The sequence below is a fragment of the Trachemys scripta genome, chromosome 2 (genome assembly GCF_013100865.1).
Source record: "Trachemys scripta elegans isolate TJP31775 chromosome 2, CAS_Tse_1.0, whole genome shotgun sequence".
Lineage (NCBI taxonomy): Eukaryota > Metazoa > Chordata > Testudines > Emydidae > Trachemys > Trachemys scripta.
In genome coordinates, this window is record NC_048299.1 from 140,303,047 (window position 1) to 140,327,944 (window position 24,898).

The window sequence follows — 24,898 nt, forward strand, 5'->3', positions numbered from 1 at the left end:
CAGCAGCGTATGTTGGCTTGTGAGAGAGGTCAGAGCCTGAATGATTACATGAACACAGACCGACGCAGGCTCAGGACGGTCCATTCCATGCAACTCTTTTCAGGTTTGCTCTAACATGCTTCTCCAAAAGGGCATTTGCTGGGAGCTGGACTGGGAATAGGAGCTGCTCTACAATTTGACAACCCGGAGGGGATGTGTAGGACAGCATAAAATGCTTACACCAGATTAAGCAGGTAAAGCCAGGCCTGGATATAACAACTATCAGGGAGCTATCAAGAAATTACAGTGGGGAGGAAAGGGTGCTGGGGGGCGGGGGGGGGGGGGAGAGAAGAACTGGTTCAATGTCTGAGTACCCAAGTTAAAGCAGGGGAAGGAAGGCAGCAGTTTGAAAAGGGGAGGAAGGTTTGGAAGCCTCTGGTTACAAATAATCTTGTATGCTGCCCAGTGATCACATAAGCAAGACAGAAGATCAATCTGGGTTTGGGAAATCACCTGCTTGTTGAGCCTCTTGGAGCTAGATTTTGAAGAGGAAGGCGCAACAGGGCCACAAGCACCACTGATGAATGCCCCCAACAACCCATCCAGGGGCATAAACGGGCTGACTGGCTCACTTGCTGTACCTTAATTTCAATGTGTGTTTCCCCCCCCCACCCCCCAGCATCTAGCCTAGGGTGGAATCTCCTGCGAAGACTCAAGGCACACCTGGGTTTTAACAGCTAACATGGCTCTTTGTACCATTGTCCATCAGATCCACTACTGGCAGCAGGGAGTTAGGATGGACTTTTCAAAGAAAAATAAGGAAGTTCAGCACCCACACCCCACTAACACCCCAGAGAAACTGGGTGCTTAAGTCTTTCTGGAGATCCCAACCTCAAACTTCTCACACAGGCTTCAATACCCGTACACATTTCTCAGCATAAATGGGGTCACGTTGTTTAAGTCAAAAGGAGTTTCTGGAAGAGCAGCGATAATAGCAAATTGTTAAATAAAAGCCATTTGAAAAGCAAGAGATCAGTTTCGGAAACTGGCTCTGTGCTACTCCCTCTTAATTACAGCATACACCCAACAGTATCTTGTACCCAAGCTATAAGTTGCAGAACTTGTACTAAAGCTGATCTCCATGGATTTCACTGCACGGACGTTGAAAGCAGATCGTGTCACCAGGACAAATAAAATCACTGAGTAATTTTAACTGCAGCCTAAGTGTCAAAAAACCATTTTAACATAAAACCGAGCAGGATTTGCTTAGAAATTAGCTTCATATGTGATAAACAGGCTCCTGCAGATCCCAGGCCAGTGACCAGAATATTTGTACTTGTCTTGCTGGTGACTCAAAGTTTGCAAAGATCAAGTTGTAAGAGAAGGCCTAGGTGTTCCTCCTCTCTCTAATGATCCCTGAGCTACCAGTCAGTGAACAGCATTGGCAGAGAGGTCTGCTAAGTGCCCCCCCAGTGGCAAGAGTAACTGTACATGATCTCCTGATACTAGTATAGCATTTCCCCACAGTCAAAGCACTTTACCAACAGTATATAGGTCGCAGCAGTACTGAATGCCAGGCAAGTATTCCCTCTAGATGAGGAAATGGAGGCATAGCTGTCTTTGCCTAAGGCCATGGGGGTACCAGTGCTGAAATTGAGATTTAGATGAATGATAACACTAAATCTGAAGGATTCAGTTTCTCAGTCCTACATCCTCTCCTGTAAGGCATACATAGGGAAAGGCCTTAAACCAAGAGACACACAGACCCCTATTCTCCTCTCTTCTCCTCTCCCCCACTCACTTCAGTGATTCATACCGCTGTAAGTGAGATCAGAACGAGGCTCACAGATTCTCACTCCTGGAAGAGAGGAGGAGGAGTGAGGGATACCTCAGTAAAAACAGAGGTGGCCAGGACGCAGCCGACAGGTTACACGGCCAGACATGGCCCACGGTGCTCAGCGGTTGCCCTCAATTTTATTCTAGAGGTTAAAAGTCCAGCTGTGTAATGAGACTGGACTGCTCTGATCAAAGTGGTATAATGCACTCTGGGTCCTGTAATCCCCACAGTTCTACATCCCTACCCTCCTGGGCTTGTGGCAAGATGCCAGCCTGGCTCTTGATTAGGCAGCTGTGGATGCCCTGGAATAGCAGAGCAAGGCAACCTCTTTACTTGTCCCTAGATTATATCATGCGCCAACATCCATCCAACCTGAATCTCAGTTTTCAATACAATGATTTTGTGAATTATTCTGGTTTTTAGTGCCTCTCCTCTGTTTATAGCACCACTCCTCTGTTTATAGCAGAGAAGTCTGAAGAAGGGGAAATTATTGCTTTCTGACTCTGCTCTTCGGCATCTGAAAAACATCTGGTTTTGTCCTATTTCTTATGAAGCAACTTTGTTTACTTGCTTGGGCAGTGGCAGCCCGAAGGGGTGGGGCTAATTAGGGAACAGTGAGTAAACGAAGCTGCATAGCTGGCAGATCAGTTGTATCTTTTTGTCAGTCACCACTTTTTTTTTTTTAAGCTTTAAAAACACTGACTGCACAACAGCTTTTTAGCTTGCCTTTTCAAAATCTAATACAATAGGCCAGGGCTGTGTGTTAATTTGCACCTCTTCAAACCCACTGGTTTCAGATTGAACTCAGCAGCCACATATGGCTTTTAGGATGGCAAAGATCTGAACTAGTTTGGCTATGGTGCCACATCAGAACAAAATCCTCATCAATCCAGACGCATTTTCCTGGCTCTGGAGATTGTCACCAGTTACAAAAAGAAATCCCAGCAACACACTGCCTACCAATGATGTAGGATTTTGCAGCTGGGTTTGACTCAGTCTCGCATATAAAAGTTGTATCTAATGGGATTCCAAGTGCTCCAGAGAAGGTCAGGTCAGCACTTGCAGTACAAATATATGTACTGGATGTGTCCTCTGCTGTACCTGCCTATGGCATTGTCACTAATATTTTCCTATGGGAGCTCTCATCACAAATGAGAGAGTTTGTTTCCAAGCTAGTATTGCTGAGTTTTGTTTTCCTATTAACTCATCTGCTGCAAAAGGCCCTCCACTGGGCATCAGGCCTGCTTCTCTGAAGTCTGCAATGATTTATCTATTTTGGTAAAACAGATCACACCCCTAGCCAAAAGTTAAATCCGTACAAGAACTGTGCATAGCCCAGCTCCTTGAGACTTTTGTTCTGGGGAGAGCTTTCAGATAGTCATAATTAAACAAAATCCACGGTGTAGATGGGATGGTCTAGATGTACTTAAACCTGCCTCAGTGCTGGGGATGGACTAGATGACTTCTTGGAGAGCCGGAAGGGACCTCATTTCTATGATTCATCTCAACAAATGAGATGGAACTGCCCCACCAAAGCCATTACGATGTTCATTCTGACTCTTCTCTTGCTCCCATTTGTAACTTCATACTGATGTTGGTGTGATTAGTGCCTTGTATTCAGCATTATGACTTCATGGCAGGGTCAGACACAATCCACACTGCCCTGCCAAAGGAAAAAGCAGCACAGAGAAACGCTATGCCAGATTATCTCCTATACTGTCAGCACCAGAGAATGGAGGGAGCATTAGGTAACCAGTTACAGCTCCCAGACCCTCCAGCACCATCACCACCTGGAACCGCCAATAAGCAGCTCTAAGTTGCACCACAGAGGTCGGGTCCTTAACGGAACCCGCAGCCTGCACCAGTGAAGGAACCAACATAGTGAGCTCTGGCATGCTCCTTCCCTCCTCACTACACTGATGGTGGGCCAGGTGCCAGGTGCAGACGGGGCTCAGATCAAGCACATCTGAGCCAGCAGAGAGCCCCCCTATACTAGAGGAAATTTCTGCCGGTCAGTTGCAGCCCATTCCCAGCTGCCTTGCACTGCCTGAGCAGCCCCATTTGATCTCAATACAGCATTTGGCCCACACACCAAGTAATGCACAGTATATTTCCCCACTCCACAGCCCTCTGGTTAGAGCTAGTGTCAAAGTCTCTCTGTAGAAAGGAATCCTAGACATTTGCTTTGTAGATTTAGTTTCCTCCCTTGCACCGCTAAATCCTTCACAAGTCTCCCTAGGTAACTCTTCACCACTCTGGTTTTAATCTCTTCTAAAGAGAGCTGAACTGAAATTCTTGCCAGGTTAAGCACTTGGGGCCAGATGCTCATTTAGGTCTGGCCTACCCACAGATTCTGTACTGGTATAAACTAGGTTGGTTTGGGATTCATTTTTTTTAAACTGATCTAGTTATACAAGTAAAATCCCTAGCATGGTTGCATATTTGTGCGTATTGTGTTTTAACTACTTAACTATATTGGCATAGTTAAAACAGTACATCTTGTGTGTTTAGATAAGGCCTTTGGCTCCTAAATGAAGGGAACCAGTTTTCAAACACATGCCAGTTTAGCTGCTGGGCACAGCGGTCTTCTGAAAGTCTGTTCCCTCAAGCATAACTGGACTATACCTGTTAGTAAGACTATTTCTTCCTTTGGAGTCTTAGCCGATGCACATCTGCTCACAGCTAAGCCAGCTAATTTCATTTAGAACTTCCTGACAGATTAGATTCCTCCACAATGAGTTTTAACTGCAACAGGGACACTCAGACAAAGTTCTACAACATTCTTATTGGCTTCTTATCTTGTTCTTCAACAATGTTAGGATTTTACTCTTGACACAGATTTTGACAGAATGCAGGAACTCTTCAGCAGACATCTGTGTTAGTGCTTACTTTTCTCTTGTGTTTGTTGACCCATCAGGCGTTCCTACAGCCTTTCCACTGTCCGCAGCACTGCTCCTGCTTTTAGATCTTGTAATGCCCATTTGGGCAAGACATCCAGTTTTAAAAATTCTTTTTATTTAATGAAGCAAACACTCTGATCCTGGTGAGGACTGTGCCAGAGCAGAACAACCTGTGTTTAACCGGATGCTCAGATGTACTGCTGTACTTCTCATATCAGGGATCTTTCCACACATGGCTGAATTTTACAGCCATCTTCTACTTAATGACAAGTTCCCTTTCAAATTCATGTATCAACTGTTTCCTTGACAGGATGAGAAAAATGCTGTAAATAGTAACCCTGCTAATGTTGAAAATCCAATGCAGCTTTTTACATTGATCTTAGTAAAGATTGGGAAAAAGATGTTAAGATCAAGATTTCAAAAGTAACTGGTGACTTTGGGTGTTATGTTTAGAAAACATGTTAATACATCCCCAAGTCTAGTCAGAGTCTAGAATCAGCAGATAGCCTACACACCACTTAAAGTCTCAGGATAGGTCTTAAACTGGTGCATACAGGTAGGTTTTGTGCTGGCCCTCAATTTCTCCCTTAATCGATTTCAGCCTGCTCCGCTCCAGCTCTATTCTAGCTCATTCATCATCAATAGAATGTTACTAAAGTTAAAATGTGTTTTCTGTCAGTACTGCAAAGCTAGTGAGCTGAGAATAAGAGCAGAATCCCAACAGAAAACACAGTTTTGCATCTAAAATGAATAGATTTGCTTGAACCTGTGAGGCAGAAACCTACTATGCCTTTAAACACAAGGCATTTTCCAGATTAGAACAGTACTGAGCTCAGTGTTAAATTTAATTTAGTTCTCAAGAAGTTTCTTCCTTTTAGTTCTGTGATATGGGGCCCAATTCTCACCTACACTAATGCCCCTTTAGGCCACTTTGGCAGCAAAAAGTCGCCTCAGAGGGCAGAAACAGCCTCATGAGACCACTGAGCACATAGGCCTCCCCCTAGCTGGTGTTCAGCCTGGTATAAGGGTCTACACTGGCCCATCTCTCAGACATCCCCTCAGCTGTAGGGGGTGCATTGGAGTCATGGCCATAACACACTCACTATGACTATTCTTTGCTTTCCAGGGCTTACAAGAAATAGATCTTAAAATTAAAGCAGCACAAGGCTGTTCTAATTTACATGAGGGACTGTGCAGGGTGCCACACAATCTCAGAATCCAGGGAGCACAAGATGTGGCTCAAAACCACCTTTACCCCCCTTGCTGCCACAAACATGGGCAGAGGACTAGAATGAGAGCCACCAAATGATTTTAAATGCTCATCAGCTGTTTACAGTGATGCAGTTAGCAGACATCAGATTAAACATTCCTTTTCTTTCCTGGATCTGGACTCTTGAGAACTGACAGGCTAAGCCATCAACCTGAAGGGATTCCAGCCACAGAACTAGCTCCACCCAGAGTTCACTGATCTTTGGGGCACAGACCCAGACAACTCTATTTAGATACACATTTTCTGGACATTGGGCTGAGATTGCGAAAGGTTTTCCCGTATTTGATGAATATGGATGTCTGAAAGCAAGTCCCTCATTACTGCTCCCTGACGGAGTCAGCACCAGCTAAGACTGTTTGTTTTAAAGTTGTACTGGACTACAAGGGACTGAATGGCTAATGATAAACCCGAATACAAAATTGGACCCAAATGTCAAGAGCTCTAGGAACAATAAATGATCGTAGACAGGATTACCTGACCTTCATAGCTACAATGCAACTACTGCTTCAATAATCCTATACGCTTCAGCCAAGCCAAACAAGTTGATTTTTTAAATTATTTCCCCTTGCACACTCCTGAATAGATTCCAGCAGCATGTTCCTGTTCCTATACTGGTAGCTGGACAAGACATCATCAAATACATTTACATGCACAATATATTCTGATCAGGTGTTTCACCCATGTCAGGGTTAGTGGTCATTACTCTTGCTCTAGTCTAAGTTAGAAGCATGCTGCTTAGGAGAGCTTACAGAATCAGGTTTATAAACCCTTGGAAAGCACCAGCAAGTTGAGAGAGAGCTCAGCCACCATAATCTAGACTAGAAGAATGGCAGCATACTACAGAGATCAAAATTAGAGACTGTTATGAGGTACTGGAATTTCAGCACCTTTGGGACAGAATTTCAAGTACTGAACAACACACACAGTCATCTGTGCAACATACATGCATCTTCCAACCAAAAGCACTGTATTTTCGACCTCTCTACTTAATATGGGAAGACATTCCAAAGCTTCCTTGTCATGATCACTAGCAGACAATTATTGGTCAGAGTTGAAACTGTGCATTCAACTTGTTTTAAAGTTCCACAGCAAGCCAAGGAACTAAGGAATGCAACAGCATTGTCACAAAATTAACACCATGACATATGACTGTGGGTAATTCAAGAGAGATTTCTTTTTGACTGCACTATTCTTGTATGGAGAATACCAACAAAGCTCCTGTCTTCTCCAACCTGCTGAGGGCTACCACCATGGCCCCCAGAAGCAGTAGCAGCCTGTTGGCGAGAAAGCAGCAATGCGCTTTGAGGATTCCAGTAGCAAAGGATGCTAAGGAAAGGAAGCATGAACACCTGTCTCCATGATACCTGTCTCCCCCTATCCCTTTACATTTCCACAGAAATGCAATTGTTTGCACCAGTGGACTAGTCAGTCCACTTACAACTGCAATGTGAAATTAACAAATGTTGATAGGAGACGAGAGATAACATGGCTCCTAGATCTACCACATGGTACAATACACATCCACTAGGATAACTAGAAGGAGTAGTAGAACTGGTGCGCTGCTGCTAGTTTGGTGAAGCCAATGTTTCACCAGATACAAATTTAGAACGTGATCATTACTAAGGAAACTTAAGACCTCTCTTCCTGGTGAAGCGCTCTATCTACAACAAAGCTGTGAAAGTGAGAGAGGAGCGCAAGCAATGCGGCACTAACTGCTCTCAAAGCCCTCACCCAGTTTGTCTGAGGATGTGATAATATCAGCTGGAACGCACGAGTCCAGATCTGCATCCAAGATTCCCAGTGGGTCGAGCTGTGCTACATGATGCCCTCGAATCTATGAAATGGGCCAGGAATGGAAAGGAAAGTGGATACCAAAAGGAGGGGGGGGAAGGAAAGGGAAGGGATAAAAAAAGTTAAATTACATTCGAATTAATTTGCAGAGTAATTCTCACCGACGTTTGGAGAAACAGTTACTGGTGCATCATCAAAATTTACACAACTAATGCCGAGAGGATCAAGCTTTGCAATGTGGTGACCCCTGACCTAGAAGCAACAACACAGATCAGTTATTAAACAAGTTCATTAAAAGAGACATACATATTTTCACATTCCACCCTTTCTGCAAAGCCACTGTACAAAAGGGATCCACTGCATGTAATAATGTATAAAAAAGTTGCCCATAAACATCACAACTTTTGTTTAAGAGCAACATGGAGTATACACCATATACAAAGTTTATCAGCATGGCCCCAGAACTTCCCTCCACCGCTCCGTTCCCCTCCTGCTCCCCCCGAGTTAGCCATTATTAACTCCATTTTACAGTTCAAAGGAAGCTGTGGAGGGGAGATTACTTAGACTGTAAGCGCTTTGGGGAAGGGATTATGTCTTCATGTTCTGCAGAGGGACTTTTGAACTCTGTCAGATAATTTCTGAAAGCATTTCCTAAATAACAGGTCAAGGGATTCACAAGCATGACCTGAACACATGCCTAAGAGAAACATTATTAATAGCCTCCTGGTTCCCATCAGATTCTAGGGTTCCCTTTCAACCCACAGTAGCAAGGAGACAAGAAAGTAGATTTATTGTATGTTGTGTGGTTTGGTAAATTGTTCTTATTTTGTTTCTGCTTGGATCACTAGGATGTCCTGGTTTCATATTTAAACAACATTTACAGTGTGAAGTTTCTCAGCTCAAAACCAGATAGCAGCCCAGAAGGCTCACATGGTTATGAATGCAGCAAAACACCTTCTCTACAGTGAAGAAATTTATAACACTGGGGGTCAAATTCAATATAGGCAAAGCAAAGATTTTCTTCTCCGCTGAAAGATTCTCGGAGATCAGAGAAGTGATCCCAAAGCAAAGAGTAGATCTACTACCACCTTGGATCTGTACAGGAGAGGCACTTGTTATCATACAAGTTTCCAGAATTTAAGAACTCAACCATGACTATTTCCTGTAAACACCATAGTACATTAAGAGTCAGCTCCCAGGTTAATAATCCCAGTGGTCAGACCAATGCCAAGTTGGCTGGCAGGCTTAAATGTGAATAACTAGTTAGTGCAGAGAATATAGTCCTGTTGCATTGCAACAATAATTCAAAAGAGAAGGAGTTGCGGGTTGGATTGGGAACACAAGAACAGCTGGCAATGCTCCAAGACTGAAGTTGGGCAGATACATCAGTTCAATTTCATAAATGGTTGACTGAACCAAGGAAGAAGACTTAAACCACTCAACAAGTTTAAGCACAAGAATAGCAAAGTGCTTCCAGCACAGAGGATGGTCCTAAGATGAGTCTCAAATAGTTTAGTCTTTTTCATTCTAGCGTAGCCCTCCCCTTACCACTGACACCAAGTTCCAAACTAAGCAGGATGTTACCCATCAAAGGCCAATATTACAAGTCAGGTTCGGAGCTCATCTTTCTAAAGAGCTTTAGGCTGTTAAGGAATAAGTACGGGCACCCAGAAACCGCAGAGAGGAGAACAGTATAGACACCCAAACAGAGAGAATTCTAAAGGCTGTGCAGACATTGGTTTGATAAAGGATGTTTCTCAGTCCATCTCTGGTCTATTACAGACTTTGGGCTGTTTTCTACTTGTGTGAATTGTTGTTAGGTATTCTTCAGAAACAGCTTCGGGAGTTCTGCTTCTGATATCAGAAAAGCTTGGGAAGATATCACTCAAACTCAGGGAAGTGTTGCTGAGGGTTCTGATCTGGATATTGCTCACACGTGCAGAGACACCCAACCCCACAATGAGAGATGTTATGCCAGATCAGAATTTAGTTTTTTTGAATAAGTCTCATGCCAAACAGTTTCCTGCTGATGAGTTATGAGTTCTTCCCTCAGAAACCACTGGGGTCATTCCCACCAACTGCTTGCTCAGCTGCCGAAACTTTGAGTCAATAACTTCTATTTTCAATATCTATAGTTTTATCCTCCAGCTAGGAGGCTGTTGTCCAGAAGCTGCAGATGGGTGTATCTAACAGTATGGGCCTTAAAACACTGCTGTTCTTTATTCCACTGGTGTCAGCTGATTTTGAAACAGACTGCTGTTTCAGTTAGGGGGCCTGGAGAGACAGTTTGATTTCTGAAAGCTTACTACAAGTTGAAGGCAGTATGTTGCCTGATCTTGGTGACCAGGCCTCTAGTTTTGCAGACATTTTGACTCCCTTCCTGATCCGCTTCCATTCTGAGCTGCAAGTTAGGATATCATATCTGCAGCGCCCACTCGAGTGTGGACCCAGTTATACAAATATAACAATACCTTACAGTGGTATAGCTTATTTCCTTTCCTGAATATAACTGGGGTGTGGTACCGCTTTAGTGGTATTGGCATAGTTATTGGTACAACTTGGATGTACAGACAAGGCCTTAGTACTGTAAATGATCCCAGAGAGGTTTAGGAAGTGATTTCTGTGGTTTAATCCATTGAGGAGCCATAATTTAGTGCTTGAAATTAGGGGAACTCACTGAGAAAGCGCTGAGCACCTGCATCACGTGACCTCTCCAGAGTTATTGCTGATGAGTCCCCACAGTCTTGGATTAGAATAAGAAAAATGTTCTCCTGCACCAGTCTGGGACCCACTCCCCACCCTTTGAACAGGCATGTGATAATCCATGAGGATTGTCCTGTAATTGAAACATGGAGAGATCCATTAGATCAACCAGTTCAGCTTCTCAAATCATGCATGCCAAGGGATCTGGGGTTCCAATGCTGGAAATCCTGTTCTTTGGTAACGGTGAACAGAGGAGGGTCAGCTTGCCTGGTTATGGCTGTCAAACAGCTCAGAACTCAGAGCACCAGGAGATGGATTTGATAGTTGTCTGGTTTCTAACCCAAATCCCAAATCCCTGAATGTGTGGGGGAACTGGAAGAAGTTAGTTTCCTTTTATCTCCTAGATTTAATACAAAGCAGCTCTGCAGTGCAAACATGCTGAACTGCGTAGGCAGCCATGAAAGCAGCAAGGTATGGAATGCCACCTGAGTGGGTGGCATATGACTATTTCCTTCATTATAATCATACAAAGGCAGATTGATTAATTTTTGTAATGGCTGGTAGAGGCTTGTTTTGAGGCAGGAAAACAGACACATAACTACCGGTATGATTAGAAAGTAAAAGGCAGTTACCTTTTCCGTAACTGGTGTTCTTCGAGATGTGTTGCTCATGTCTATTCCACAGTAGGTCTGCATGCTCGCCAAGTACACCGGTGCCAGAAGTTTTTCCCCTAGCAGTACCCGTGTGGGGGGGTGGGTGGGAGGGGAGGGAGAGCACCCCCCGCGAACCCTGGAGTGGCTCCTGCCTGGTGCAGTATAAGGGGAGCCGCGCGTTCCCCCCCACCCTCAGTTCCTTCTTGCCAGACAACTCCAGCAGCGGGGAAGGAGGCCTTTTCTTCTTTGAGTGATTGCTCAGGTATATTCTACAGTAGGTGATTCCAAGCTGTATCTGCTGGAGGTGGGTAGGAGTTCACAAGTTCTCGGGATGGAGTACCGCCCCCTGCCGAACCCGGCGTCATCCCTGGTTTCGGAGACTATCGCATAGTGTGAGGTAAAAGTGTGAACCAAAGACCATGCTGTGGCCCTACAAATGTCCTGAATAGGGACGTGGGCCACGAAGGCAGCCGACTAGGCCTGTGCCCATGTCGAGTGTGCCCTAACAATAGGCAGCGGGGGAACACCCGCCAACTCATAACAGGAGCGGATGCATGAAGTGATCAAGTTGCCCAGCTGTTGAGTGGAAATCGGCTGGGCTCTCGTGCACTCAGCTGAGGCAACAAACAGCTGCAAGGACTTTCTGAATGGCTTGGTTCGCTCGAGGTAGAAAGCCAGAGCTTGCCTCACATCGAGCGTGTGGAGGTGGCATTCCTCATTAGTCGCGTGGGGTTTGGGGCAAAGGACTGGTAGAAAAATGTCCTGACCCATGTGGTAGGCGGAGACCACCTTCTGGAGGAACGCGGGGGGGTGGGCCGAGCCGGACCTTGTCCTTATGAAACAATACATGGTAGCTTTGAGGTCAGGGCCCTGAGTGCCGAGATCCGCCTGACCGATGTGATAGCAACCAGGAAGGCCACGTTCCAGGAGAGGTGAGACCAGAAACGCGTGGCCAGTGGCTCAAACGGGGGGGCCCCCTAAGCCAAGCCAGCACCAGATTCAGGTCCCATTGCGGGACCAGGGGCTTAGAATATGGGTAAAGCCGGTCCAAACCCTTAAGGAACCGGCCGGTCACAGCATAGGAGAACACCGTGTGTCCTTGCACTGGGGGATGGAAAGCCAATATGGTTGCCAGATGCACCCTGACTGACAAGAGCACCAGGCCCTGGGCCCTCAGGCGGAGGAGGTAATCGAGGGTAAACTGGATCGGGACGGCCGTTGGGGATACACCTTGGTCTGTCACCCACCTAGCAAAACGAGACGACTTTGCCATGTAGGAGCGGTGAGCGGAGGGCCATCTACTCTCAAGGAAGACGTGCTTGACCAGAGCTGAGCATGTCCTCTCCTCACCACCTAGCCACTCAGCTGCCACGCCATGAGATGAAGAGCTGCCAAGTTGGGGTGGAGGAGACAGCCCCGGTCCCGAGAGAGCAGGTCCGGGCAGAGTGGCAACGGCCACGGCAGAGCCACCGCAAGGCCCAAGAGGGTCCCGTACCAGTGCTGCCTGGGCCATGCCAGGGCAATAAGGAAAACCCTGGCCTTGTCAGTCTTTATTTTCTCTAGGACTCTGCTAATCAGCGGGAACGGGGGGGAAGGCATATAGGAGTTGGCCAGACCAGGGCAGGATAAAGGCATCAGAGATAGCGTCCCTCCCCAGGCCCCCCCGGAGCAGAACTGGGGGAATCGTCGGTTCTGTCGGGTTGCGAATCGGTCCACCTGGGGAGTTCCCCACCTCCGGAAAAGCTGGAGGGCCACTTCTGGGTGTAGGGACCATTCGTGCTGAGAGGAAAAGTCCCTGCTCAAGCGATCCGCCCTCATGTTCCGGGCGCCCGGTAGGTGAAAGGCTTTTAAGTGGATGTTGTGGGTTATACAGAAGTCCCACAGACTGAAGGCTTCGTGGCAGAGGGCGGAGGATCGGGCCCAGTCTTGCCTGTTGATATAGAACATCAAGGCTATGTGGTCTGTGAGAACCCCGACTACCTTGCCCTTCAGGTGCAAGCGGAAGGCCATACATGCCAGCCACACCTCCCTGAGTTCCTTGATGTTTATGTGAAGGGTCAGGTCTTGCGGAGACCACAGGCCTTGAGTCTGAAAATTCCCCACATGGGCTCCCCAGCCAAGGTCCGATGCATCGGACATCAGCTCCACGGACGGGGCCCTGCCCCTGAAAGGGACCCCCTGGAGCATGTTGCTCGGTGTAGAACACCACCGTAAGGAGGTGGTCACCGAGTTCGGCATGGTAAGAACCTTGTCCAACCTGTCCGTGGCTTGGGAGAACTGCGAGGCCAGCCAGAGTCGGAGGGGCCTCATCCTGAGCCTGGCGTGGCAGACCACATACGTGCACGTTGACATGTGGACTAGCAGCTGTAGGCAGGACCTGGCTGTTGTCACCGGGAACCTTACGATCGAGTCGATGAGCCCTTTCAGGTTCTCGAACCTGCTGGGGGAAGGGGAGGAGAAGAGGAGAGAAGTCCTGGCCAATGCTGCATCCAGGAGTGCCCCAATAAACTCTATGCATTGGACCGGGACTAATGTGGACTTGGTGTTGTTTACCAACAGGCCCAGGGCAGTGCATGTGGACAGGAGGAGTGCCACATGATCCCTCATCTGCAATCGGGAGGTGCCCTTGACCAGCCAGTCGTCCACATAGGGGAATATCTGAACCCTGAGGTAGGCCGCTACTACCGACATGCGCTTTGTAAAGATCCTGGGGGCAGTGGACAGACCAAATGGGAGGATCGTGAATTGGTAGGGATTCTGTCCCACCACAAAACGGAGGAAGCACCTGTGCCCCTCGAGTATATGGATGTAGAAGTACGCATCATAGAATCATAGCCTGACCTTAAAAACCTCTAAGGAAGGAGATTCCACCACCTCCCTAGGTAACCCATTCCAGTGCTTCACCACCCTCCTAGTGAAAAAGTCTGTAGATCAAGGGCCGCATACCGATCCCCGGGATCCAGGGAGGGGATGATGGAGGCCAGGAAAACCATATCAAATTTGAGTTTTATCAAGTACTGGTTCAGACCTTGCAGGTCCAGTATGGGTCTGAGCCCCCGTTTGGCCTTCGGGATAAGGACATACCCGGAGTAATACCCCTTGCCCAGGAACTCCTTGGGCACCGCTTCTATCACTCCTAGTTCTAGGAGCCTCCCGACCTCCTGCTCAAGCAGAGCCTCGTGAGATGTGTCCCCCAAGGGGGCGGTTGGGGGGGTCGGTGGTAAACTGGAGGGTGTAACCTCGGGAGATGGTGTTGAGGACCCAAAAATCCGAGGTGAACCGCGACCATTCCGGAACGCACACAACCGATTGGAAAAAGGGAGCTTTATTGGGGGGTGGATCCCTGCAGAAAACTAGCAGGGTACCACCGAGTGTCCCATCAAAACCGCCTTTTACCCACCTGCTTGCCCTTAGAGGACCCAGGCTGGGGGGCAGGCCGGTATTGTCTTTGCGGGCGTTTCTTATAGTCCCATTGCTTCTTATGGGCGGCCTCGTATTTTGGGAGGGCGGCCTGGGCGAGAGCCTGCTGTGGCTTGAACTTGGGTTTTGCCAGAGCAGGAACAGACTCCCACGCAACCATCCAGACCCTGGGCCTCTTTCACGCAGCCTTGTGTCCGTTTCCTCTGCAAACGGCCCCTACCCAGTCAAAAGGAGATCCTGCATCGATGACCTGCTCTCTGGGCTAGCCAGCGAAGTGCAAAGCCAGGACGACCATCTCATGGACACTGCTGAGGCCATGGACCGTGCGGCTGTGTCCGCTGCATCCAAAGTGGCCTGCAGAGACACCCTTGTGGCAGCTGCCCCTTCCTCCATGAGTGTCTTAAACTCCTTTCTATCGTGCTCCCGGAGGGAGTCCTCAAACTTGGGGAGGGATCCCCAGAGATTAAAGTCCTAGCGACCCAGGAGAGCCTGATGGTTTGCTACTCTCAGCTGGAAGCTTGACGACGAATAAATATTTTTCCCAAAAGCATCCAGCCTCCAAGAGTCTTTGTTCTTTGGGGTCAGGGCTGGCTGTCCGTCACTCCCTGTGGTTGACCGACTCAACCACCAAGGTATGGGTGGGCATACAAATACTCGTGCCCTTTAGTGGGTACAAAGTACTTGCGCTCCGCCTTCTTAGAGATGGGAGCCAACGAGGCTGGTGTTTGCCACAGGGCACTTGAAATTCTCGCCATCCCTTCGTGGAGCGGCAAGGCCACCCTGCCCAGTGCCGAGGGGGACAGAACATTGAATAGGGAGTCCGAGGGCTCCTCCATTTCCTCTGCCTGGAGATGGAGGCTCGCTGCCACCCTTTTTAGTAATTCTTGATGGGCCCGGTAGTCCTTCTGCGGGACGGAGGGGGGGCCGGGCCACAATGAGCTCCTCCAGACAGGGCGAGGAGGCCGGTGCAGTGCTTTGGGTGTCGGCCGGCACCGGAAGATCCACCACCTGGTCAGACTCCGGGCACGGCACCGAGGAAGTGGGTCCCGTCGACTCTTTCCTCGGCGGTTTAGGGATGGAGGCCGATAGTGCTTCTGATGCCCCGGCCACCGAGCGAGCCCCCACCGTGGGCTGCGCCGGAGGCCAGGGTGCCCACTGGGCTGGCCACGATGCATGGTGCCACTGCACTTGCTGAGGCACCAGCGGGGCCGGCCGATCAAGCTGGCTAGCCTGGCCTGTAGACGGGCGACTGTGAGCAGAGGTAGGGCTGGTGTACAACACACTGCTGCCCCCGGACCGGGAGTGGCAGCGGTGCCGGGATCTATGTCGACCACTGGATCATAACCTCGAGGCGGGAGAACGGCACTGACGGTAGTAGCTGCTCTGTGTACCGTCTTGACAGGTGGACCCGCGATGGCGAGGAGCCGGCGATTGACGCCCGGAGCTACGGTGCCTTGGCAGAGACTTTGAGCAGGATTCGGAACGGCATCGATGGTCATGCCGCGACTGACTGCGGTACCACCTTCGAGACGAGGACCGCTCGCTCCGTGAAGACGAGTAGTGCCAGGAGTCCTGATCAGATGGCACCCATCCAGACAGTCTAGCCGGCGTCGAGGGCGATCCACATGGACTTCGCCCTGAACTGTCACTGGGCGGTGAGTGGTGTTGGGAACATTCCCTCGACCGAGACCAGGCCGGCGGCGATCCCAGCGGCGCCTTGCCTCTGCAGCGTGGGGCCGACATCGGTGGTGCTTCCAGCACCAGCACGGACACGACATCCTTAGCCGCCTAGAGGGCTTCAGGCATAGTGGCATCCAGACATCCGGAGAGGCCTGCTCCCAAGGAGCTGGGCTACTCCACTCCGCATGAGTCGGAGGCCTAGGGCCCGATGGGGACCGAGGACTACCTGACATGGGCCTAGCCTCTGTCCCAGACTTCACTCGGTGCCGTTGAGAAGAGGGAGTCTTTCTGGTCCTGTTGGCATGCCCCATGGAAGGGGAGCGGTGGTGACTAGTCAAAGGTACCAGAGGGTCTCCGCGTACTAACGCTGCTGTGCCGGATACCGGATCAGAGCGACGTGCCGGGGTTGGGGCCAGCACCGACTCCATCAGGATAGCCCAGAGTCTAATGTCCCTTTCTTTTTTGGTCCAGGGCTTGAACGACTTGCAGATCTTGCACCTTTTGCTGATATGGGTTTCTCACAAGCAGCGCAGACAGTCTGTGTTGGGTCACTCCTTGGCATAGAATGCCTACAAGAGCCCCACGACTTAAATCCCGGGGCATGCCCTGGCCCAGGCTCAGAAACTAAACAAACTTCACTGAAAACTAAACTAACTACAGGTACTGCTGAACAAATAGTTCTGGGGACAAGCTGCAGCAAGGCTGGAGCTAAGCAGTTCCAACGCACCTTCACTGGTGGCAAGAAGGAACTGAGGGTGGGGAGAGGTGCCCCTCCAGGGGTCACTGGAGGTGCTCCCCCCCCCACAAGTACTGCTAGGGGAAAAACTTCTGGCACTGATGCATGTGACGAGCACGCACACCTACTGTGGAATACACATGAGCAAATCATTCGAAGAAGAAACCACCATTCCTGCCACTACGAAACTCAGCAGTTTCTTCTTCCCCTATAATTAATTTGGCGATATTCCAGTTCAATCCAGTTTTTAAGATGGTAATTGCCTGGTGCTTTTAAAGAGGCTATATGTCACAAACATCTGCTTTATCTGCCAGGCTCTGTAGTCCTTTCCTTTAAGGGTTTTTCTACATGGGAAAGATATCCTGGCACTACTTTACTAGAATAGTTATACCAGTATAACTCACTGTGTGGACACTCTTATTCTGCCATTTCAAAGGCTGTGGCAGGGAGAGAAAAGGAAGAAATGGGGATTTGATATTCACTAGTAATTGGATTTAGAAAACAAAACAAAAACAAAACCCACAATAACCTCAGGCTGGACTACGTATACACAACTAAAATCCAAGTATTTTTCTCGTTGGTTTGCCTACTTATTCTACAAACCAAGAATGGGCAGACATTGGGTTTAGCTGCTAACATAAATTAGCATTGGTACTGAGGGAAGTAGAGTGAAGTGGATGATTCTGCCATACAATCAGGGATGAGATCCAAGACCATCTACAGCAGATTTCAACTTGACCTTGAGCGACGGCCTGACTTTTGGCCTAGAACCAGTGCCTATGTAGTACCAAGCAGGGTATGAGCTAAATACTGCAAACTTGACTTCTTGTTCCATGAGCATGCAAGGCCTAGAGTCCTGCAGAGGAGACACAGCTCTGCAGCAGGAGGGGTAGAAGCAGAGGCACCACAATGTCGCTCAACAGCGATCCTGCTGGAACAACACCTGTATTAACGGAGCTCATTTCAGCTCACCCAGTGGGGAGACAGTTCAGGTAACAAGGTTTGCATTCAGGGGCTAGGAAAACAAACCTAGCCTTTATGAAAGTATAGGCTTGACCCAGTTTCCTAGGTAACAGTTCCAAATATGATAACACCACTACAATGCCTGGAATGATCCTAACTTCTCATGGGAGCTCTTCCTTAGCGGCAGCTGAGAGATGGTGAGACATGAGTTAAGAATAAAGAGTTCTGAATGGTAATTAGCAGCTTTGCAAACCTGCTACAGGGGCCGCTAATAAAGGGGATGGTACAATGTGTGTGGAGTTGAGGGGATGATCAGATGAGATCTCTTTCTTTTTGAAGTGTATAAATCGTGAGAGACTTGTCCACAATAAAGATCACAGGCTTGACAAAGTGGAGAGCAATTAAAAATATACGAACCACCCTCAGCAGCAGCATAGGAAACCACTAAACCACAAAAAAGGGTAAATTTAAGAGCATCTTGAGAAAAAACAGCCTCTGCAAGGAAATCAGAAGCAGCGTAGATTCCATAGTTTATAGATGTTCTCTCCAAGAAAGGACGCCTGCTCCCCTTGACGTGTTGATTTTTGGCATCAAGCTTTGTATTGATCCGAATGTTTCAGCCAGCATATTTAAATGTATTTAAGTAGCCAGCGACAGCATGGCCTCTTCCTAACTGCAGATGAGAAATGTATCCTGCATTTTTATTTTAGGATATCAGGGATTAATCCTGGAAGTGTGTTGGAACACTGGAGACAGAGTTGTTGCACAGCAGCACGTTTTAAGCTAGGAATGAAGTGGGAGATGCATTATTGTTAAGAAGTTAATTCTAGAAACTAATTATCCACCAAACAGTCAGGGGTGGGCAAAGGTATGTCTCTTGTTTTGCAGTTGATGGATGGGGTTAATAACTAGCTTAGCTGTAATAATCACTTTATTTGGGTAAAAACAATGGTTTTGGCTCTCCTATTATCTACGTTTCAGAGTAGCAGCGGTGTTAGTCTGTATCCGCAAAAAGAAGAACAGGAGTACTTGTGGCACCTTAGAGACTAACCAATTTATTAGAGCATAAGCTGCATCCGAAGAAGTGGGCTGTTTGTTAGTCTCTAAGGTGCCACAAGTACTCCTGTTCTTCTATTATCTAGGAAGTGTCAGCTAATGCATCCTCCCAATAGATCAGTGGCTTGCAGTTAAAATTAGGTAGATTTTACACACAGAACAGCAAGGAAACATTCTTAAGCTATACTTACCATGTAAATACAACACGAACAGCCAGAACCATGGAAGCCTTTTCCAGCACCCCAGGGTAAACGGTTTAGTTCCACCAGTAGTTCAGAAAAGTGACACCGCATGCAGTTTGCTTACCCAGTCACCAAAATTCTGCATGTGACTTCAGGCAACAACCTGAATAGCAACAGGGCTGATTCTTCATTACGCTGCCCTTTGTCTAGGAGGCACTGACACCAGTGCAAGGCAAGTGGCAATGACTATACAAGCTGCTGGCAGTCAAGAATCAGGCCCCGTGTCTTTAAAAAGGAGCAAAACCTGAACTGAAGACTGGTATCCATTCACCACCACCACACAAAAGAGCGTTCTTACCTGATATGCCCTGATAAGAGATTGCACTGCAAGATGGTCGTCCACTAGTTTATCTACATTCGGCTGTGCTTGAACCAGGGACTGTGCTTGCGTCAGTGCAGACAGGCTGGTGCTCAGTGGAGGGGGGCTTTGGTAAGCAGTACCTGGAGCAGCTCCAGCATTGGCATTGCGAAAGAATATGTCCCATGACTAAGGAGACAAAAGGAAAGAGCAGAGTGATAGATCCATTGCAGAAAAATTCAAAAGCATTAAACTCCATCCCAGACCTTGTCTAAACTAGCATTAGGACTGATCTACATTCAAAAGTTAGGTCATCCCAGCTACATCGCTCAGGGGCATGAAAAATCCACACACCCCTTAATGATTAGTTAAGCCAGCCTAACCTCTGGTGTAGACAAGGTTAGTTTTCTGGAAAAATTCTTCTATCAACTTAGCTACTTCCTCTTGGGGGGTCAGAGGAGAGGGAAGGGGTGCCCTAACTATACCAACGGGAGAACCCCCTCCTGCCGGCATGGGTAGTGTCTACACTGAAGAGCTATAGCAGCACAGCTGCAGCTGTGCCACTGGAGTGTTTCAAGTGTAGACAGGCTCCCAGTAGCCTAAAAATCTCCCACGTATTCACAGTTGCCATTTCACACAGCTAAATACACTGACAGCAGCCGGAGAGTCAGATTTGACGGCCAGAAGGCACCATTGTGGTAGTGTAGTCTGATCCCCTGCATAAAACAGGCCATACGACTGTCCTGAATTAATTCCTGCTGCAAGTCCAATTGCTGTGCATGAACTAGAGCATAGCTTTTAGAAAGACATCCAAACTTGATTTACAAATTTTCCATTGAAGCAGAATCCACAATTGTTGGCAAGTTGTTCCAACGAGCAATTACCCTGATTGTTAAAAATGTGTGCCTTATTTCCAGTTAGAATTTGTCTAACTTCAACTTTCAGCCATTGGATTCTGTTATACTTTTTCCCTGCCACATTGAAAAGCCCTCGTGACATTACACTCTATAATCTTTATGAAAATATGCTTGTGATAGGAATATGACATAACTAAGATGTACTTTAAGCAAAATGGGCCTTGTAAGATATCATTGGATAGGGGATGATTTACTGAATAGGATTATCCTATTTGTATGCACGTATCATGTCTGTCTCTAAAATTAGAAATATTGACTACGTATCTATATTTCAACTGAGTTACTTTGAGTGACGCCCCTTGCTAACACTTCAGGTACAACAATGAAAATGCCCATGATGGCCCATCAGCAAGAGACAATGGACTGTAAAAGAGCTTAGTCTTCCTGTGAATGGGTGGGTCAGCCTGTGAAGAATGGCTACAGGGGCGCTACAGAAACATGTGACCATGTCACCTGACACTGGAACCCATCTCGAATTCTGTACTTTTCCACGAGAAGCTGGGGGGCAGGGGTCACACTAGGAAACAAAAGACGTGGGGAGCAAGGTAATCCAGGTTGTGAGTTCTACCCTGTTACCCCACCCAAGATGAATGCAGGAAACAACTAAGACTGAACTGGGGGAAGAACTGGACCCAGGCTGGAAGGGCATCTGGCCTGTGAAGATTATTAGAATCAGAATTTACATGTAACCAGTTTCGTTAGTGTATTAAGCTTAGGTTGCATGCTCTGGTTTATTTTCTTCATAATCTGCCTTGTTCTGTCTGCTACCTCCTTAACTACTTAAATATACCTGTTATAGTTAATAAATTTATTTCTAGTTTACAATATAATCCAATTTATGTGATTTCTAACTGGGGCGCGGGGGGGGGGAGGGGGAAGGGGAGAAGTGTATACCCTCGTCCCCATTGAGAGAAGAGGTGAATTTCATATTATTTTGAGTTTGTACTCCAAGGGGTGGTGGACATCTGGGTTCTGTGGCAAGCTCCTTGAGCTGAGCCTTCTCAGAGCGGATCTCTGTCTCTCTGTGCACCTGGGTGCGGCCCTGCCTGTGTGCTGGGCTGGAAAAGGCTGGGGAGCCCAGCCCAGCAAGACCAGGTAAAAAGGGGGCCCAGGCTGGTAGAATAGTCAGTTCAGCACACCAGGTGACATCCCAGGGCGTCCAACCCGTCACACCTCTATTATCCAATTTCTGTTCCCCATGCAAGTGCTTACAGAGTGCTCAAGTCACCTCTTAACCTTCTCTTTGTTAAGCTAAAGAGATTGAGTTCATTGACTCTTTCAGTCTAAGGCAGGTTTTCCAATCCTTTAATCATTCTAATGGCTCTTCTCCAAACCCTCTCCAATTGATCAACATCCTTGAATTTTGACACCAGAACTGGACACAGTACTCCAGCGGCAGTCACACCAGAGCCAAACCCAGAGATAACAGAACCTCTTTACTCTAGAGACTAGTCTACACTCTTGTTACCTTCATGGCAGCCAACAGTGATGAATTTTAAGGCGTTGGGGGAGGAAGACACAGAGCTGCCTCATGACCATGCCCCACCCTAGAGGCCAAGCACACAATTTAAGATTTTAAACATTAACAATGCAGACTTGCTAACATTTAGCAATTAATGAATTCATAGATTTTTTTCCCCCCCCCAACACAGCTCCACATGAATGGCACACATTGCATGACTGGGACAAATCCCCCCTCCACAACATATTTAAGGTAATTGTGTGTACAATTCACAGAAAGTGGAGAGGGCAAGAGATGGCATTGACAAGGTCCCTGCCCCAAGAGTACTTAAGATCTGTGACAAAATGAGAGACCATACAACACACCAGATAGAATTAGCATGAGAAAGGAGAAGGGTTACAGTAATAAGGTTACCCGATTACTATACTCTGGTATGAGCTTATAAACTATATGCACATATATATATTTTCAATAGGACAATTCACTTGTGAGTAACATGGAAGTAGCAGACGTATAGGAGGAATGAATGGTAGAGCCAAAGCACTCAGGAGGAGGATATTTCCATGCACAGGGGTAGAGATTGGAATGAAGTTTACTACATTTAACCCATTCTTTACGGATTTAAGGTTCAAAACCTGGCGGGAGGGAGGAGTTTTAAGTCGTCCCCCACTTCAGCTCCCCCGCCCCCCTAAAAGCTCTGGATGTGGAAGTGTGGTGGAGCAACAGTACTAACCACAAAGTTAGTGAGGTAAAAATCTTTTATTGGAGCAACTTCTGTTGATGAAAGAGACAAGCTTTTGAAGAACTCTATAGCTCAAAAGCTTGTCTCTTTCACCAACCGAAGTTGCTCCAATAAAAGATTTTACTTCACCCACCTTGTCTCTCTAGTGTCCTGGAATTGACACAGCTACACCACCACTGCAGACAGCTCTGAGCACACACATTAGCTCACTGATCCTCAATCCTGCTCCAGTGAAGGTGGCAGATAAACACTGCCCCCATTTTACAGATGAGGAAACGGAGTCCTGAGGGTAAGAGTCTGATTTTTTGGATGCAGAGCACCTCAAGAAAGCAGGTCCGCACACCACTTGACCAAGGCCAAACAGCAATTCAGAGGCAGGAATGGGAGAAGAACTCTGGAGTTCCCAGCTCCCAGCTCTATGCAGATGCACTGCAAGCAGCAGTCATTCAAGCTGCCTCACACAGGCATCTCGATCTTGACCTGGTGGGGCACCTTTAAGAGTGAAGGGACAGATGGGCCTGCATGACTCATCTAATCCTAGTTCTCTCTTTGGAGGCTGCTAATGATGCACTCAGATACTGCAGGGAAGTAAGCCACATAGGTACCTAGATAGAAGGTCATGTACAATTTGGGACAGTTGCATGGTAGGAAGGTCAACTTGTTTTACAACAGCCAACAAAGAGCCATCCATTCATGAGGGCTTTGGTTACCACTGTGCTTTGAACCAGTGACCTAGAAGTCAGAGGAGGTCCCATCCTCTAGTGTCAGCTCTCTGCCCCACTCAGACTGTCAAGTTTCCGTTCAAATGGTTTTGTTACTTTTAAAGACAACCAGCATTTTCAAATGCTAGCCCTCACACCCTATGTTAGAAAACCAAACTAATGGCTGAGGGTGACTATCACAAGCATATCTGTATTTTACAGAGGAGTGACCAAAAGCTTGTCTTTTACACGCAACAAGCTCAAATTCCTACCATCCAGCTGTCCCAAGTTGTACATGGCCTATTCAGTACCAACACAGCCCACTTCACTGCAGTGTACAGGCTGCTCCCAGCATTTTGAGCATCATATTGATTAGCCATAACACACTGTTAAAAAAACCACGTGCAGCAACTGGTGGCCTGTCCACGTTAACTGGTGTTAGCAACACTGGGAGCACTAAACTGAACAGATTACATGGGCATAATGGTCCCTTCTGGCCTTGAAGTCTACAAACCAGTATTAACAAGGATGGGAGGTTTATAAGGAAGAATCTCCTGTAAGCTAAAAGGGAAGAATTAAGTAATACATGTGTCTGATGAAGCGGATATTCACTCACGAAAGCTTATGCTCCAAAACGTCTGTTAGTCTAGAAGGTGCCACAGGTCTCTTTGTTGCTTTTTACAGATCCAGACTAACACGGCTACCCCATCTGATAACTAAGAAATAGTTCCGTAATGTCAGCTCTTGCTATTCTTAGAAAATACAGTCTCGTGGTTACAGTGCTGGAGTCATGAGTTCTGGGCCCCTTTGCTGACACTACATGGACGTGCTGTGTTACCACTGGCTAGTCACTTCCCTTCTCTGTGATTTCCTCTCTTCACCTCTGAAACATACATAGTATCTCCCTGCACATGGGGCCTTTGTGAGAAGTTTGTGAAGAGCTTTGAAATTAATCCTCAATTGAAAGAAGAGAAAGGAGGGCAACGCTAAAGGTCAGGTTCGAAAAGGAGATGTGAAATGCTACCACGCAGACCTTGTAACAACATGCAGTAGCTTTTACAGGGGTACATCTTATCCACCGCAGCACTTAAAGTATTGAACATAATTTTGGCTAAGACTAGGACAGCCTTCAGATCTATTTCAGTGCCTTTTCTGTTCAAGTGTCAGAAAAAAATGAGTTTACAGGTGTCAGGAAATAGCGAGTACTACTGAAAGCCAGAACACACACACACGGGCTCTGCAGAAAGCAGAATAGGCTCTTCTCTGCTAGCAGGTGTTTTCCAGGGACTGGTGTTCAGAGCAGAGCTGCTGCAGTGTTGGCGGATCACATGGTAATGGGAAAGCTATTTCCAGCAGTTCTGATTTACAGACTACCATTCACATGGCTCCACAAGGTGATAAATTTAGAAAGAGGTCATAATGCAGGAAAATAAGCTGTGGTTTTTAAAAAAAAAAATCACTTATTGATTCTGGTGCCAAAGTGTTCTCTCTGTATTTTAATCATGTTCATCAGGCATCAGACTAGCCAGGGCACAAAAAAGGGACCCA

The 24,898-nt window shown here is 47.3% G+C and overlaps 1 protein-coding gene across 5 annotated transcripts in view; it reads right to left on the reverse strand.

Annotated features, from left to right (window-relative positions):
* OGDH (oxoglutarate dehydrogenase) overlaps nt 1–24,898 on the reverse strand; it is a 105,882-nt gene that overhangs the window by 48,803 nt on the left and 32,181 nt on the right. For 3 of the 5 annotated variants that reach the window (XM_034761594.1, XM_034761590.1, XM_034761592.1), the window contains exons 2-3: nt 19,529–19,717; nt 7,718–7,820 (exon numbers count right to left, since the gene is read on the reverse strand). In XM_034761594.1, coding sequence (XP_034617485.1) covers nt 7,718–7,820; nt 19,529–19,717 — 292 coding nt within the window. Of the gene's footprint in view, nt 1–7,717; nt 7,821–7,938; nt 8,030–19,528; nt 19,718–24,898 lie in introns of all 5 variants that reach the window. The other 2 variants (XM_034761593.1, XM_034761591.1) reach the window with 1 other exon arrangement.